The 18569-nt window shown below is 48.9% G+C and overlaps 1 protein-coding gene across 1 annotated transcript in view; it reads left to right on the top strand.

The window, feature by feature from the left end:
• NPTXR (neuronal pentraxin receptor) overlaps positions 1-16766 on the top strand; it is a 31326-nt gene extending 14560 nt beyond the window's left edge. The window contains exons 2-5 of the mRNA XM_006118966.3: positions 7770-7989; positions 10003-10256; positions 10958-11137; positions 11956-16766. Coding sequence (XP_006119028.3) covers positions 7770-7989; positions 10003-10256; positions 10958-11137; positions 11956-12180 — 879 coding nt within the window. The 3' untranslated portion in view covers positions 12181-16766. The remainder of the gene's footprint in view (positions 1-7769; positions 7990-10002; positions 10257-10957; positions 11138-11955) is intronic.
• The last annotated feature ends 1803 nt before the right edge of the window (positions 16767-18569 follow it).

The raw sequence follows: 18569 nt of genomic DNA on the forward strand, positions 1-18569 counted from the left end.
TTGGCTCAATGCAAACCTTTCCATGGACCACCAGTTGTTCATGGAAACTTGCCGTTAATTACATAATTATACCCAAGCCACTTTGCTAATGCTGCAGCTAGCGAGAATGATTTAATTTAACTAGTAAGAAAGGAAACATTAAATTATTAAACAGATGAGAAAGTTAAGACATTTAATGTTAGTTTACCAAACTTTATTTTTAAATAAAGTAAAATATTAATTTACTAGCCAATTAGCCTGTCATAAGATGGGATTTTCAGGTTTCTCCTTCCCTTTGGTCTTCTCTCCTGAGCCTCCGGTCTCTTGCTCTGTCTCTCTCTCTCCTCCTCTTCCTCCTCCTCCTCCTACTACTACTTCCCCCCATCTCTCTCTCGGCTCTCCTCTGCCTCTCTCTCCGTCTCTCTCTTTCTCTGTTCCCCCTCCTGCCTCTCACTCTCTCTCCACTCTCCTCTGTCTCTGTTGGGGATGCATGAGCGGGGCGGGCAGCCCCCTGGGATCTGCACGCACCCAGGTAAGTCTGGCTCCCCGCCGGCCAATTCCCTCTCCCCGCCAGCCAGTTCCTCTTCCTGATTTCCCACGGCCAGCCTTGCTGCCCCTGACCCCCGACCAGCTCCGCGGCCTCCAACCCCCACCCCCAACCAGCTTTGCTTCCTGCTAGCCGCCCCTACCCTGTTCTCCCCTGGCCAGCTACACTGCCTCTGATCCCCCCAGTTCTGCTTTCCCTCCCCAGCCAGCCCCGCTCCTCTCCTGGCCAGTCCATTCCTGCTCCTGCCCCCGATTAAGGGTGTCCAGTTTTTTTAACACCCTACCCCAGTGACATACACGGCCAGGGGGCGGGGCCATGTACATCACTGCCCCGCCCCCCTTCCCCTCCCGCCGTGGCACCCGGCTGAGTTCTGCGCTGCTCAGCCAGGCCACTGCGGGGGAGCAAGTGGTGCAAGCGGGGGTGCTGCATGAGGACTGTAGACCCCAAACAGCCACTTGCCACTGCTTGCTCCCCCGCCGCGGCTTGGCTGAGCGGTGCAGAACTCAGCCAAGCACCACAGTGGAAGGCAAGAGCGCCCCCCAGAGGCAAGACTGTAACGCTACAGCATTACAGACTCTCAGACATTGGGCTACTATATATATATGGGCTACGTCTACACTGGCACCCTTTTCCGGAAATGCTTAAAACGGAACAGTTTTCCGTTATACATATTTCCAGAAAAAGCGCATCTACATTGGCAGGATGCTTTTCCGGAAAAGCACTTTTTCCGGAAAAGCGTCCATGGCCAATCTAGACGCGCTTTTCCGCAAAAAAGCCCCGATCGTCATTTTCGCGATCAGGGCTTTTTTGCGGAAAACAGTACTGTGCTGTCTACACTGGCCCTTTTCCGGAACAGTTTTCCGGAAAAGGACTTTTGCCGGAACGGGAGCAGCAGAGTTTTTCCGGAAAAGCACTGATGATTTTACAGTAGATCATCAGTGCTTTTCTGGAAATTCAAGGGGCCAGTGTAGACAGCTGGCAAGTTATTCCGGAAAAGTGGCTGATTTTCCGGAATAAGTGGCCAGTGTAGACACAACCATGATGTCCACTCAAAAGGTTTCAATGTTTTCTTTATTTATGGCAGGGGTATGGAACCTTTTTGGATTGGGGCCACTGACCCACAGAAAAATCAGATGGGGCACACAAGTGAGAAGCAAAAAAACTCCTCTTAAAAACATCCACTCCTCACTGATGTGGCTTCCAACTGAGACCCCTCACTACTCCGCCGCTCCAGCCCCATGGGATGAGGGGGCGAGACAAGGAGAACTGAGGTTCAGGGCTCCCCATGGGCCAGATTTGCTCTTCTAGGGTTTCGGGGTTAGTGGATTTTGTGGACCCCCTAGGCTCTGGGTAGGGACAAAAATGAGGGGCTCAGTGTTCGGAACAGAACTGCCAGTAAGTGGGATGGGGTGAGAGTGCAGGATCTGGGCAGGAGGTGGGGTGCAGGAGCAGGCTGTGAGTAATGTGTCTGTCCAGGGGGTAAGAGCAAGGGAAGGTGCAGGCCCCGGGTGGTGGTAGGGTGTCTGGCCAGGAGGGATGGTGCAGGATTGGGCTGGGGGAAGGATGTCTGACTGGGGAGGATGCGGGAAACAAGCTAGGGGTACAGGATCTCAGCTGGGGGCAGTGCAGGAGCAGGGTAGGGGTGCAGGAGCAGCAGGGGCACTCACTTGCTTTTGCGCCCCATGCCAGTCACAGGCATTGTGTCTCAGGCAAGGGTTCCTGCTGCTCCCATTGGCTGGATTTTGGCCAATAGGAGCAGCAGGGAAAGCCTCCCAGCAGCACATCAGTGTGCTGTTGTTTCCCCAGCCAGTGGAGGGGGAAGGGAAGCCGCAGCACACGGAGCCCTTTTGGCTCCACTTCATTCAGTTTCTTCTCCACGAGGTGGATCTGGTGGGGGAGGGGGCTCAGGGCTCCCTCCCCCCCAGGGATGCCAGCACTAGTACTCCAACCTCACAGGGTGGGGGTGAGGGTGAGGCTGGAGTTCCAGTGTGGGCTCCCTGTTGTGTGGGTAGGGTGGAAGTGGGGGAGCTGAGCTTGAGCTGTAGACCACCTGGAAGATCCACGGACCACAATTTGAGAACCACTGGACTAGATCATCAGGTGAAGATTTGGCTCTATATGCTTGTAGTTTGTTTATCTGGGCACCTACATCACTCCAATGACAAATTAAGGTTTTGATGAAGTAACATCCTTAAATTTTCAAAACCATGCAACAATTCAGTCTTCAGTCAAGGTTTGAGAGCTCACAACATACGTGATATGTGACACTCAAGAGTTCCTGCATTGACACTGGGGAGGAACACGGAGAATGCCAAACCCTGATCTCCCCTTGAGGGGAAAAAGCCCCTCTGTAGATTAACTACGTTTAGTGGTGGCCAGAATAGGCTCTTACTGAAGAGAACAGGAGTGGGGAAATGCAATCTGTGCCTGCGGATGCTAGAGAGAGCTTCGGGAAGAGCTGGTAGGAAGGAGGTGGAGGGGCTGTTCCATTTGTGTAGGTTTGCTTGAATGGAATCCACTTCAATCCTGCTTATTTCAGTCAAATTATACAGGGCTGCTTTGTTTTAAATTTCTGGGCATGTCAATGAGGTCTCTTGTCACTGCCTTGCTTGAATAGCCCCAATTCTAAGTCTGCAAAATCAACGAGGAGTCCTGTGGCGCACTACAGATTAACAGATTTATTTGGGCATAAGCTTTCATGGGTAAAACCCACTTTGTCAGTGCCATGAAAGCCTCTGCCAAATAAATCTGTTAGTCTTTAAAGCGCCACAGGACTGCTCACTGTTTTTACAGATACAGACTAACACAGCTACCCGTCTGAGGCTATTCCAAGTCAGCGAGTCCCTCGGTAGGTACTTTTGTGGCCAGCAATGGGAAGGCTGCATGCAAGACATTCCCAGACAGGGTCTCCTACCAGTTTCTAACGTCTGGTTAGACTGCCAGACGGAGAGCTTGACTCTTCCCCTCACTCACACCGGCTTTATACCAGTGTGACTCCACCGAGCTCAGCGGCAAGACTCTTGATTTGTACCAATGCAGGGGAGTTCAGAACCAGGCTTGGAATCTTCCGTGTCTCTCAGAACCCTGGGAGCGCTGTTCTCATGTTAGCCAAAGGGGCCACGACAGGGATGCAGGAACCCCTTTCCCTTTCCCTGAGCCAGAGGTCTAGGTCAGGAATCCAGCTGGGATCTCTCTCTGCCCCACTATTGCAATGGAAGGTGGACAGAATGGAGCTCGCCTGGGTGGAGCTCACTCTGTGTGGGAGGAGATATGCCTGGCTTGGAAGGCATTGCTGGAGATCCCTGTTGGATTCGGAACAATGCCGATTGTTCCCAGTGAAGGAACCGGAAATGCTGCTGGCAGTGATAAAAATCAGTCAGAAATCCAATTCCTCAGGCCTTTGCTTCGGCTGTGAAAGCACAGTTAGCCACCGCACTGGGACAGCTTCCAGTGCAGCAAAGCGGGAAATGGAGAATTTTCTCTAGATCCCTTTCCTAACCCACATGGTGGCAAAGTGCCATTGGCAGTGCAGTCTGGGCTCAGACTAAGTCGGTAGAGCAACCTGAAGGCCCTTCAGTTTCCTTAACGTCTAAGTAGGAAGGGAGGAAAATAGCTTGTTAAAAGCAGGGAGAGGGATTTGTGTGTGTTGATGAAAACTGGATTTTTGAACAGTGTGAGAAATGTCTTGGGTTTGTTTGAAATGTTTCCAGTTTTTCCACTAAAGAATTTAAAAGGGGGGAAAAAATCATTCTGAGTCATTAGATTGATGGACTGGAAAATTCCACACACATGTACAACATTAAAACAAATTAATTTCATTTAATTTATGGAAAATAATTTCAACCAGCTCTATATTGAAACTCCCATTGAACATCACCATTCAGTTTCTAGCCAGCAGGGCTGTGGAAGAGACCTTCAGAATATACACCAATGCAGTCTGGAGTGAAACGATATTGCTATTTATAGGGAGGTGGTGTGGTCTAATGGTTAGAGCACTGAGCATGGACTTGAGAGCTGGTTCTGTTCCCAGCTCTGTGGCTGGCCTGCTGGGTGACTTGGGCAAGTCACTTCACTGCTCTGTGCCTCAGTTTCCCCAACTGTAAAATAGGGACAGGCATGTAAAGTGCTTTGCGATCTACTGATGAAGAGAGCAAGACATTGCTGCTGCTACATGCCAAATACTGCTCCAATCATATCAGCATTGGTGGTCTTAAGTACAGTGAAGTTAACTGCTGTGTGTTCCTCTTTGTGTTTGGGGGGGCCGAGGTAGGTCATGCATGTCAAGGTGTGGATGGGTGGAGGTGCAGTGAAATGGCCAGAAGCATAGGAATTAGCAGACCATCTACCCTAGTAGCTTGTCTCTGACAGCAGCAATAGATGTTTCAGAGGAAGGCTCAAGAACCCCACAGATTCTCTGCTGCATGTCCAGAGGTCCCACTGTGTCCCAGCCCACCACATGTGTGTACAGAGGCTCCTTTTCCCTTCCCTTCTGCTCATTGATCCTATCTACAAAGCAGACTTATGGTCTTGAGAGTGGCATTAAGAGCTCCTGTTCCTGTCACTGGGGGGGGGGGGGGTTGATTGTAAACCTGAAGGTGCCAGTTTCAGTTATAAATGATTTCACATCTGGTCCTTTTCAGATCTCTAGCTACTCTGGGATTGTGAGTGGATCTGGGGATTTTTGGTGGAGCATGGGTAGGACATCACCACCCCCTTTGCTGTACGCTATCCCAAGTCAGACCTCTGAGCACAGCAACTGAAAGAGCTAGCACATGGCCTTGCATAATGGAGCCTGTTATTGTGAGAAGATTTGCTTGGACATCAGAGTTAGCCCCCACATTTTTCCAAAAGAGCCAGCGTATCCCTAACTCCCAACTGGACAACACACTGGAGAGAGGCAGAAGCAACTTTGATGAAGTCTCACTAGTGATGGAAAGAAGTGGTGTGTGATGTGATGCTTCATTAGAGGTGGTGGAAGGCATTCAGTTTAATATCCCAGCCAGTCAGTTGCTAGTGTTTTGTGGCCTTCCTCTCTCTAGTCTAGGTCTGTACCATGAATTGAGGGATGTCTCAATAGGACCATGAGAGAAGGTTTTTCCCAAATCTATGCTTCTTACAAATCCAACTCCAAAAGAGTCAGCGGAAAAGCAGGACAGATGTACATGTGTATAAAAAAGGAAACATGCACCAAAGGCAGGGGCAGAGCCGGGCAGGCAAGCAGGGATGGATTGGTTACATGTAAACACACAAACTAGGGAGCAAGGAAACTATGCTACAGATGCCTGGAAAGAGAGCAAGAGACAGAGACAGGGTTTGAGCTTTCAGGTCAGTTCCTCTGCCACTGACACGTTTTTCCTTCCTTGCCTGCCACTTAGCTGATATCAGCGCTCCCAAGTGCTCTCTTCCCAAGTAATTAACTAAGCAGTGATTAGCCAGAAGCCTTGAATGCCATGACCTCATCTCAGGCCAGTTCTGGGGGGCAAAGGCTAAGTATCCCAGCTGTTCTTTCCCACCCAACTCCACTTCTTTCTCCAGAGCCTAAGTGCAATGTAACAGGAGGAGTCCATGGGGAGGAGGAGGAATAAAAAAGGTATTTCTATGGGAGATCGCATGAGGCAGCCCCTCAATTCTGCAGGGGCAGGAGGAGAGCTGGAATGGGAGGAGAGTGCTAGGTGACCATAGTTAGACACTCATTCACATACACGCAGCCTGGCCCTGGCGTAAGTAGCCTTGAGACGATTTGTGAAGCCTTGCTCAAAGGGAGGCAGAGAGTGAGCTAGGCAAGGGTTGAGCTGATATTTGAGGGGAAATGTATCCCAGCGGCGGCAGCAGCAGCCACCTCGCTTTGCCCACACTGGCATCACAAGCAGGAGGCATGTGGGATGGTGTCAAGCACGGACTCCCACACTGCCATCTGCCACCACCCAACTGACTATATAGTGGAGGCAGCAAATGTGAGGCTGAGACAATGCACTGCCCTTGCAAACATCATCAGCTGGGGATGGGTTTGAATCGGAGATTTTCTCTGGCTGAGCTGACCCCTTCTGCGCCTCAGCACGGCTCCCAAAGGGCGACGCACTTTAGTTCAGCTCTCCCCTCTCATCCCAGCTTCCACCACCAGTGGGGAACACGAGACCTTCCCCATCTGGCCTGGTGTCTGCAAGGGAGCCTGCGAGATGGTGATAGGGTCTTTTCAAAGAGCTCCACCATCCTGGGGCATCTCATCAATGTTCCTGACCAGGATTTTGCAATAAGCAAAGCAAAGCCTGCCTCAATTTGAATCCAGTCCAGGTTTTACTCCCAGCCTGGTGAGGGAGGACTTTGGGACAGGGAGCAGGACGGGCATGATCTGTAAATCTCAGCATTGTGATTTAAACTCCCTGTAACTGGAGACACTGCAGAAGTGGCCACTACACCCCATTTTCTTTTATACAAGTTAATACATACCCTAGTGGAGAACTCTACGGGCTGGTTTATCTCCTTTGGTGGGTCCTCCCCCCTTTGCTATGTAGGACCTCTCACACAGCACAGGGAGAGGGCATAGGGAGGGAGCTGAGCTAAGAGGATTACAGCACCGCTATGTGATGGTAAAATGACAGTCGCCTGAAAGTCAGAGATGAGCCGCAGGGAGGGGACCGCTGATCTTTTGTTGCCTAGTCTCAGCCACTATTATGGATTCCTGGCCTGTAGGGTCAGAAGGGAAAATTCCTTTCTGACTCCAAATATGGCAGTCAGTTGGACTCTGACATATGGGTGTGACCCACCAGCCAGCACCTGGGGGAGAATTTTCTGTAGTAATTCAAAGATCTCCTGTCACCAGTCGTGGAAATCCTCACAAAATGTTCAGTCACAGCCCCATGGGCTTCTGAGAAAGTTTGCCCTGGGAGAGAAGTGAATTTCATGGAAGTCCCTTTCTCTCTTCAACCACTAAGTAACAGGGAAGAGTCATGCAGGGTAACCAGTTGACATGCTTAATGTCAGAGGAGATATTTTGTAATGAAATTAATGAAGTCTCTTACATGTGTGGTTCAAATTCAGATGGAGGCTCCTAAAGTGGAGGGTCACATTAAGACTGAGGCCCTTACACACCATCCTGTTTGATTTGGAAATCCAGTGCTTTGTCCACAAGTATCCCTGACATGTTGGTGCTGGGTAATTTGTTTTCATCATGTTTATCCCTGATTTTTGTCTTTCTTCCTTTCCCACTCCTCTCCCCGTTCTCCACCTCTCTTCTTGAGTGCAGCAGGAGCTCCCCACACGCGTCAACACCTCCACCTCCTCCCCTGTCCTGGCCCGAGATGTGCTCCACACCAAGATGGAGGAGCTAGAGGAGCAGCTCCTCTCCAAGTTACTTTCTCTGGAGAAAGAACGCTCCTCCATTACCAGCCACAGTGGCCAGCAGCAACAGGACGTAGAGAAGGAGCTGAGCGTTCTCCAGAGCCGGGTCGCCGAGTTGGAACAGGGTCAGTATTGGTAGAGGAGGGTCTGATTAAACCAGGTACCACTCCTGGCTGATTCAAAAGCTCCTACCCCTCATCTGCCATCAATGCTCATGAAGATGCCTCATTGTTCTTAATCAGGAGATGGGGTAGAATAGATGCTTTGGGCTAGTGATGAAATTCTGTGTCACTCTAACAATCATTTATCAGTGGGTCTGCCTCTGTACAAATAAGTGGAAACACGGCCTATGGCCTAAGAAGATTACAATTTAACTTGGACTCGGACCAGGTTCCAGTAGGTCACAGAGTGTGAAGGGCCAGCTCTTGAGCTGTGAGGGTTTTCTTTCAAATCTCTCCCATGCACTGTGTTCGCAGAGCTATTGCTGTTGCCCCTTTCTGATTATACCAAGCCCTTTCAGTGAGGCCTTGTCTACAGTGTTCCCTTTAATATTTTCCACCCAGATGTGGAATAAATTTTGCTTTGTATACTGAGACCTATGTGGATGTGTACCACCAGGAGAAATACACACTATCAGCTTTGGGCGCTCTGCTAATCAGCTGGATGCATTTGAATCTCTCCTGGGTGGCTGCCCAAGTACACAGCTTATAAGGAACACTGCTTCTCTATGCTGCTGATGTTGTACTTAAAGCACTGCATGGGATTTTTTGCAAGGGGTTAAGGCAAAATGCTACATTTATTGGTAATATATAACTGCACTCGCCGGGTGAGTTAGATGGGGAGGGGTGATGTGCCAATATTGATAAGACTAAACCCAGGATCCTCCTGCAAGATACCTTAGATTTATAGTAGCTTCCCTCTCATGCAAATCTATACCAGTTAGTCATCATATGCATATGCAAAATCTGTGCCATCATATGCATATGCAGTTAGTCATCTGTGGCGCCGCCTTCTGGATCTTGTCTTAATGCTGCCATACTCCTCTTCAAAGAAGGTGCTTTCAAAGGGAGGTGCTTGCATCTGAAGCTACATCTAGACTTCAGGCTTCTTTTGAAAGAAGCTTTTCTGGAAGAAATTTTCCAGAAAAGCTTATTTCATAAGACAGCATCCACACTGCAAAAGCGCAATGAAAAAGCAATGTGCTTTTTCGAAAGATAGCGTCCGCATTGATTGGATACGCTCTCACATTTAAGCTGTGGTTAGTCTGGACTGAGTGGCCACCGGGGCACCTGTGGTATTTCCCAGAGGCCGCTTCTTTCGAAAGAGCTCCCTCTTCTGCATCCACACATCTTTTTTCTGAAAAAGCTTTTTCAGAAAAAAACTTCTTCCTTATATAATGAGGTTTACCCCCGTCGGAAACCCCCCTCCATTCTTTTCACTTTCTGTTGAAAGAACCCAATGGCAATGTGGATGCAAGTATTGTTTTTCCAGAAAAATTGCTGTTTTTCTGGGAAAATGCTGCAGTGTAAATGCACCCTCACTCACAAGGCCATTAATATGTCTGATCTTCTTCAATGAGTCCACTTAACAGGTCTTATTGTCCTCAGATCTGGCTTCTATCCCCTCTCCAACTGTTGTAACTACTCTGAGGTGCTTGCCTTCCATGCCTTATCCTTTCACACCTCATTCATTCAACAGGGCACTCAATTAGGTAAAAGGGAAGAGATCTATTCTGGTACAAAGACATGACCTCTAGTATTATACCAAAACTTAATACAAAGTTTCTATATAAAAAGACTTAATACAAAAGTTTTGTATTACTTAATACAAAGTTTTATATGGAAAGGCTTAATACAAAGTCTTATGAAAATGATCGTTATATGAAGCGGTTTAATACAGAGATTCATCTAGGTTGTCAATGATAGTTAACACTTGCAGCTGAGCTGGTGCCGTACATGGAGGCAGGATGGTGCTGAGCTGCAGGTGCTGTCAGTGGCAGTTGGTTTTAGTCTGTGGGGTTGACTCTAGGGTTGGATTGGTGTAACTATGTGTTTCCACATGGGACAGGCCCTCTTCAATGCCCATTGTCACTCACCTGTAACCCTGCTTCTTTCCTCCTTCTCCTTTGTCCACCCAAGAGCATACGGCAGCACCAGACTTCAGCCCTCCAGATGCCTACAAGGTGACCATCCCCGTACGGACCAACTACATGTACGCACGCATGAAGAAGAGCCTGCCAGAGCTTTTTGCCTTCACAGTTTGCATGTGGCTGAAGTCCAAGGCCTCCTCAGGGCTGGGCACTCCTTTCTCCTATTCTGCCCCGGGGCAAGCCAACGAGATTGTGCTGATGGAGTGGGGGCACAACCCCATGGAGCTGCTCATCAATGACAAGGTCAGGAGGGGCTAGAGCCTCTGTGCTGGGAGCATAGGTGGCAGTAACCCTGTCTGCCCCCTTTCCTGTGCAGGGGGTAGGAGACTCCTGTCCCACTCCCATTAATGGAGACTACCTCCATGCTTCCCCTTGTCCTGGAGAGGAGAGAGTTGTATCTACCAGATCCAGGCTACATAGCTCTGTCTGCTCCCTCTTAACCCCCCCTCCCGTCTTAACCCCCCCTCCCCCGCCCCCATCCCCACCCGGCTTCATGAAACAAGGGAAGTGAAGGGGATTTTCATGAGCTGGGTCCTGGGCATCACCCAGACCCTGTTTCTGTATCAGTCTAATTATCCACTGCCCCTGCTCTGTCCCTCTCTCTGCTCCTTTCCCCTGCCCCTTTCCTACATCTCCCTTCCTCTCTTTATTTGCCTCCTTTCTTTATAGTCCCCTCTTTTCACCCTCTTCTGCCTGCGGGGATCCTCATCTTTCCAGGCAAAGTCCTGAGGATCTATCCCCGGTTCCCTCCCTCTCCTAACTCCCATCAGCAGTATCCCTGGACGTCAGGCTGTTGCATGACACAGCCAGTGGGGGCAGGTCTGTGCAGGATTCCTGCTGCTGCCAGTGAGGCTGGGAGAGACTATCCCACCACATGCCACGGATGCTTTAAGGCAGCTCCAGGACATGCCTGGCTTATTGCTGTTCGCTGTTGTATTTTAAAGGTTGCCCAGCTGCCCCTGAATTTGAAGGATGGGACATGGCACCACATCTGCATCGCCTGGACCACCCGGGATGGCGTGTGGTGGGCGTATGAGGACGGTGAGCAGCGTGGCTCTAGTGAGAACCTGGCTGCTTGGCATCCCATCAAACCCCACGGGGTGATAATCCTGGGCCAGGAGCAGGTGGGTTGTGGTTGCTGTATCTTCCTGAGAACAGTTAACCGGGTGTTGTGGGGAACGTGCACAGCCTCACAAGCAGAAAACTCGTGTCCCCTCTAGCACCTTCCCCAGGCTGCAGCTGTTACCCTGTTGGAGCTGGTCAGGACAGCCCCTCCGCTGACCCCACAGTTGACTGATGTGGTGTCTACCCTTCACAGCCTCTCCTCAGTGGTGGTGGGGGCTGGACATATTGCCTGCCTCAGCCCTGGACAGCAAGAGCCTGGGCTCTATTTGGAATTCCCTCTCTGATTGCTCCCAGGTCAGAGCTCAGTTATAGCCCTTGATAGCGCTAGAGCCCTTGGGAGTTTGGGCAAGAGTTTGCTTGGCAATGCCATATCCAGCTTTCAGTGACAGCCCCCCCTGTAGATCGCACACACAGAGCCTGGGAAAAGGGATCCCCCCCCCCCCCCCCCCCCCCCGAAGAGAAACCTGAGCTGGGCAGGAATAGTGCAGCGGCCACATTCATTCATTGTATTTGCTCTACCCTTGTCTTGCTCTCACTCTCTCTCACTTTCGCTCTTCCACTTTCGCTCCACATCCCTCTTTCATTCATTCACTCTTGCCATTTTATTTCCTTTTTCTCCATTTGTCTGTTTCTTCTTTGTTCCCTGTCTCTGTATTTCATCTTTTCTTTCTTCTCACTTTTCCCCTCTCTCTATTTCTCCCTCCCCTTTCCTTTGTATGTCTCTCATTCTCTGTCATCCCCTGTCACTTTCTTCTTTTTCCCTGTTAATGGGCTGATACCCTCCCCACACACACCCTCTCCCAATGTGCTGCTGCAGGATACGCTGGGTGGGCGATTTGACGCCACCCAGGCCTTCGTCGGTGAGATCGCTCAGTTCAACATGTGGGACCACGTCCTGATGCCCACGGAGATCCTGGGCCTGGCCAACTGCACCTCTCACCTGCAAGGCAACGTGATCCAGTGGGACGACAACCTAGTGGAGGTCCTTGGGGGCGCCACCAAGTGGAGCTTTGAGAAGTGTGAGCAGAGGATGAAGGCATGAGAGGTCCCCACCCCCAACCTACGGAAAGGAGCATGACAACAACTTCCTCTCCTCCTTGCTACCTAAGGAACAAGGCATCCGGGATCCCCTTTTTCCCCAATAGAAATATATTGAGTTCTAAGTCCACACGGGGAGGTGGGTGGGAGGGGCGAGAAAACCATCTGAACTCAAAACAATGTGATACTGTTTGTTTTATTGTGCCAGTTAAGTAATACAAGTGAGTGGCAAGGCCTTTCACCAACCATCCAGATCCTGGGTAAAAGTACCACCAGGCAGGGGCCGTGGTGTGGGGGTGAGGGAGCCGTTAGTACACGGGGAACTCCCGAGCCAACATTTCTCCTCTCTGCACATTCTGTTGCTACTATTGCCAGCCTAGCGCGGGTACGGGGTGGAACAGCAAAGGTTGCAGAGCCTCGGTGGAGTGACCCTGGTCGTGGGGAAGCCATTGGCCGACCGGGAATACCCAAGCTAATATTTCTCTGCTCTCTGCATGTTCCACTTGGAGTATCACAATGGGGCATCTTCCTCCAGGTATCAGTTCCATGGTTCGCTTAGCTGGGATTCCCCTTGGGTTTCCCCACCCCCATCTCCTGCAGCTATGAATGGCCTGAGTTTCATAAAGGATGCAAGAGGTTTTGTTCATTTCCTTGTGCCTCAGATAAGCCAAACTCACCCTGGGAAGGACTAAATGCTTTAAGGATGAGCTTCTCACAGCCGCCTGCAGGAACATGGATGCTCAAATCCCATTTAGTTTGGGCTTCTCCACCCTGTAGGCAGATTTGAGAAGCTCAGACTTACTATTACATGAAAATGTCTTGTAGCCCCTGAACAACTGGGGACAAAACAAGCCTCTGGTCAATTCTCAAATGCTGTCCTAGTCCTCAGTTTCCTTTTTTAAAATAAGATTGTTCATTCCCTCCACTTCTCCCACATCCCCTTTCGATAGGGAGACTGTCAATACAAAACTCACAGGGTCAGATTCATTCCATTGGCCCACACCCTAATGGAGAGCTCACAGTGAGAGGAAGTTAGCCTGAGATAGGAGGGAGAGTGGCACAAGGCACTCCTACCCTGCTCCCTGCCTGGGAGCAATCCAGTCTCAGAAGCGAGTGGTGCTGGCTAGGGGAAGGGTGAAAGCAGGACAGGGTGACAACTAGAGCAGCCTGGAGTTGCAAGCAGAGACACACTCTACCCTTCCTCTGTGGACCCCCACGGTGCAGAGCATGCAGTGGGGACACTAAATGCCTTCTTCTGAGGGGCTCTAGCCCCCTCAGCGTGGTGCAATTTGCAACTGCCTGCAGAAGCAGGTAGCAAATCTGGCCCACAGACTTAAAACAAAAAGTCCTGACTGTGTTATGCCTCCTAGCCCTCATGATACTGAAGCCAATAGAGTTAGAACATGCAGAGGGCTTGCACATCCCAGAAAATGTTGTGGGTTTAATTGTACCAGTCGGTCTAGTTAAAGTAGCAAACAAAACAAAATTAACCCTTATCATACTGTGGATGCAGTTATAGTGGCATAAAAATACTTATACTGGTAGCCTTTATTCTTGTTTGGCAAGCTGAGTAAGCTATGCTGGCATAAGGCACCTTTATACTGGTACAAGTATTTTGGTTCAGAAAATCACCCCTCCCCCCAATCCAACATTGTTATCCTCTAAAACTTTTAAATGTAGGCCAGGCCTTTTGACTGGTATTTGAAAAGGAGGCTAGGGGAGTTAGGCACTCAGCTCCATACAAACTCAATGCATTTTGGGTGCACAACTCCTTTAGGCTCTTCAACAAAGCCCAGCCTAATTGCATCATTCTCACTGATGCAGTTTGTTTGCTTTGTGTGTTTCATTGAGCTGGGACAAGGAAACAAGCCTAGTCAGTTTCACTTACTGCTTTAGTGAGCATCACTTCCTAATTCCCATACTCTAGCCTGATGTTGTTTTTTTCCAATGCCATGAAATTTGTTATATTAGCTTTTCTTAGTCAACCTAAATGTTGGGCCTAAAGCTAATTGACAGCATTGCCGTCACTTCTCCAGTCCCAGCCTATCAAATATATCTTGCACACTCTTAGAAGGCAGATGGTTACAGTAAATTGGATGGGTGACAAACTTAATGCCATCTTTACTGATACATTTTTATGTATGTCTATATAAAATGAATCATACTCCAGCTCATCAGCAAATGCTGTTTATTCATAAAAATACAGTAAATGCAAACACACACACATGTACATACACACATTTATACTATATCGGGAGTGGTGATAGCCACATGAAAAATCCATTTATCAGGCACTGTTTGCTTCTGCCCCTGCACTCGGCCCACTAAGCCCTCTCCACTAGGAATACTTCTGACATTCCAAACCTCTGGGGCAATTTAAATTGCTGCCTTTAAAAACCAGCCAACCTGCCAAGAAATGTTCTCTACTTCTCCCTGCTCTAGAGATGGAATTTTCCTCTCACCACGGATAAGGTCCACTATCAAGTTAAAAATCAGGAGCTTTTACCACTGACAAGGAATTTTGTTTCCAGCTTCTACTAGATGAGGGGGTATGGCTAGTTCGTTATAGCAGTAGTGACTACTATAGTTACAGTGGTCACTACTATAGTGAACTAGCCACACTCAACCGGCCAAATAGCCACCTTGTTCATACCAACTAGCCACTATAGTGGCTTTGCTGCTTCAGAACTGGTTGGACACCTTGGTCTTAAACACTCTCTAATGGGGTGGGGGGAGCCGAGTGTTCTGATACTGACTAAGGATAACCCAAATAACTCGCCTTTTTGTATCTACTGTACCTACTGAGAGATTGAACCAGATTCAACCCTGGTTTAAGTTAAAGCAGCTCTATTGTAGACAATTGAGTTATGTTTGCACCACGTCCAAATGTGCCCTTTTATGAATACATTGATCACTGATTGGCTGTAGCGTAGAGAACTTGTGTTCTCTCTTTTCACACGTGGGACTGCAGCTGGGAAGTATGTTCCTTTGCTCAACTTTCTTTACCTCTCCTCCCCAGTCATGCAGGGATTTGGGGTAGCTCATCCCATTTGCAGCCAGGACTCAAATGCATGCAGACAGGAAGCACACAGGGATCCCAAATATTTCCCCCCAAAACAAGTGCTGGGTCTGATTCTTCTCTGGCTGGCACCAGCCTGATGTAACTCCATTGACTTGACTGGAGTTGCTTTGGATCGTTACTGGTATGGCAAGAGATGAATCAGACCTTTTGGGGCTTGAAGGCTGCTGCTTGTAATTTATCTGATGCCAAACACATATCCTAAGTCAGTTACAAGCTCTCTCCCCCCCTCTTCCCCTCCCCACTGCTGGAACAGCCTCAGTAGGAAAAAGCGAAGCAATCCATTACACTCTTGTCTCAGGGCTGCAACTCAAGTCAATTCTGAAACAGAGCAAACAGGTTTCCTCTTTCCATTTGGCCAACAACCTACATTTCCCTTTCTTGATTGACTCCCTTTGGTAGGATGGGGGCAGAGGGTATTTTTCCTTGCTGGGCATGCTCATGGTTGGCTATTGCACGTGCTTTGTGAGACTTGTGTTGCCCTTTTTGGCAGATCTTTGGGGCAGACAAGGTTCTGCATATAAAGTTCAGAAGCAGTTGGGAGTGGGGAAAGGGCACGAGCAGGCTGTACCCCACAATCTTACATGGTAACGTGGTTGAATTCGTTAGGGTGCCGCTTTCCCATGTTGCCCACCAAGTGGTGGGTGCCAGCTCTGTAGTGAGCAAAGCAGAAGAAAGGGGGAAATGGTGCTCCTTTGGCCAGGCTTCCCAGATCATGGTCAACAGTGTGTTGGAAGAGGACATTAGAGAGCAAGAAGGAGGGTGGGGGGACTCCAAGATGAATTCCCAGGAGCCAGAGTACAGAAATTAAGGGAAAACAATGCTCCTAGGGCAGAAAGTCCAGTCCTGAGCTAGGTAGTCATGCTGCTCCACAGCCCCTCCACTTGTTCATCACATGCGGAGATAGCCTACCTGTGTTTCTCCTTGAGGCTGTTCTTAGATGCTCAGCATGCCACAGTAGGCATGGTGGGGAGGGGGGAAGGAGTATTGATGATGGATTTTTACCAGAGTGCAGGGAAAGAGCCAGAGGGAAAGAGGCCCGGGGTTGAGTGGGTGGAAAGCTGCTGGACTTTAAGCTGCAGGTGAGGGAGGTAATTTTCCTTTAGTGTGCCTGTTTCTGAGCTGTGTAAAGCCACTGATGTCTGCATACATGATTGTGGGGGTGGGACTTTTGGGTTTTGTGGTTGTTCGTGTCGTGTTTTGCTGCCCCCTCCCCAAAACCTTCCACTTTCCATGTCTGGTGGTTCCATATGCTGGATCGTTTCCTTGTTCTCTCTCAACTAAACAAGGTGGGGAAGTGGGGGGTACAGGGGAGAAGACAAATGTATTGTTGCTTCCTGGGTTACTCTAGTGGATCCCCTGCCTCTCCTCTAGTTTCCCTATGCTGGCACTGAGATGTAGCTAACCCCTGCTGGGGAGGAAGCACTCGGGGAGGGTGGAGGGGCTCAAATACAATCATGTTCAAATTGTAAAATACTGTGATTTTAGTGCACCATGATCGGGGGGGGGGGGGGGGGGGGACAACTACGCCAAGCCGCTCTCTCTCTCTCTCTCTTTTGTACATCTGTGATATGAGATTCCACGTGCGCGCGTGTGTATATGTATTATATATTTTTTTCTTTTGTAAAGCTGATTATGAACAATAAACTTGATGTTTACATTTGATTCCCAGCTCTGGAAGCTTAAGAACCATCCTGTGACATACCTGCTAGGGGTGCAGGTGGTGGATCTGCTGAGACACCTAGACAGACAGCTAGCGGCTGCTGTGTTCATGGTATGGACCGGTACCAACAGAATAGGGAAATGCAAGAGAGAGAGAGAGGTCCTGCAACAGGGGTGGCAATAATTTTTGAGGGGGGGGGACTCCAAGAATTTGGAAAGTGGTCAAGGCTTGCACTCTCCCATACTCTCTTGTGTAAATTACAGTGCCATGGGATAAGAGGGAAGGTACTTTCATGGACTGAGAATTGGTTAAAAGACAGGAAACAAAGGCTAGGAATAAATGGTAAATTTTCAGAATGAAGAGGGGTAACTAGTGATGTTCCCCAAAGGTCAGTCCTGGGACCAATCCTGTTCAACTTATTCATAAATGATCTGGAGAAAGGGGTAAACAGTGAGGTGGTAAAGTTTGCAGATGATACCAAACTGTTTAGGGGTATGTCTACACTACCCCGCTAGTTCGAACTAGCGGGGGTAATGTAGTCATCCGCAGTTGCAAATGAAGCCCGGGATTTGAATGTCCCGGGATTCATTTGCATGAAGCCGGCCGGCGCCATTTTTAAATGCCGGCTAGTTCGGACCCCGTGCCACGTGGCTACACGCGGCACGGACTAGCTAGTTTGGATTAGGCTTCTAATCTGAACTAGCTGTACACCTCGTTCCAAACTAGCTGGCATTTAAAAATGGCGCTGGCCGGCTTCATGCAAATGAAGCCCGGGACATTCAAATCCCGGGCTTCATTTGCAACTGCGGATGACTACGTTACCCCCGCTAGTTCGAACTAGCGGGGTAGTGTAGACATACCCTAGGATAGTCAAGACAGAAGCAGACTGTGAGGGACTCCAAAAAGATCTCACCAAACTGAGTGATTGGGCAACAAAATGGCAAATGAAATTTAATGTGGCTAAGTGTAAAGTAATGCACATCAGGAAAAATAACCCCAATTATATATACAGTATTAGGGGGGCTAATTTGGCTATGACAAATCAGGAAAGAGATCTTGGAGTTATTGTGGATAGTTCTCTGAAAACTTCCACACAGTGTGCAGCGGCGGTCAAAAAGGCAAATAGGATGCTAGGAATTATTAAGAAAGGGATGGAAAATAAGACAGAATATCTTACTGCCCCTATATAAAACTATGGTACGCCCACATCTTGAATACTGTGTACAGATGTGGTCTCCTCACCTCAAAAAAGATATTTTGGCCTTGGAAAGGGTTCAGAAAAGGGCAACTAAAATGATTAGGGGCTTGGAACGGGTCCCATATGAAGAGAGGTTAAAACGACTGGGACTTTTCAGTTTAGAAAAGAGGAGACTGAGGGGGGATATGATAGAGGTCTATAAAATCATGAGTGGTGTGGAGAGGGCGAATAAAGAAAAGTTATTTATTAGTTCCCATAATAGAAGAACTAGAGGACACCAAATGAAGTTAATGGGTAGCAGGTTTAAAACTAATAAAAGAAAGTTCTTCACACAGCGTGTAGTCAAGCTATGGAACTCCTTGCCAGAGGAGGCTGTGAAGGCTAGGACTATAACAGAGTTTAAAGAGAAGCTAGATAATTTCATGGAGGTTAGGTCCATAAAAGGCTATTAGC

Source organism: Pelodiscus sinensis, chromosome 1 (assembly GCF_052426305.1).
Source record: "Pelodiscus sinensis isolate ZL-2025 chromosome 1, ASM5242630v1, whole genome shotgun sequence".
Lineage (NCBI taxonomy): Eukaryota > Metazoa > Chordata > Testudines > Trionychidae > Pelodiscus > Pelodiscus sinensis.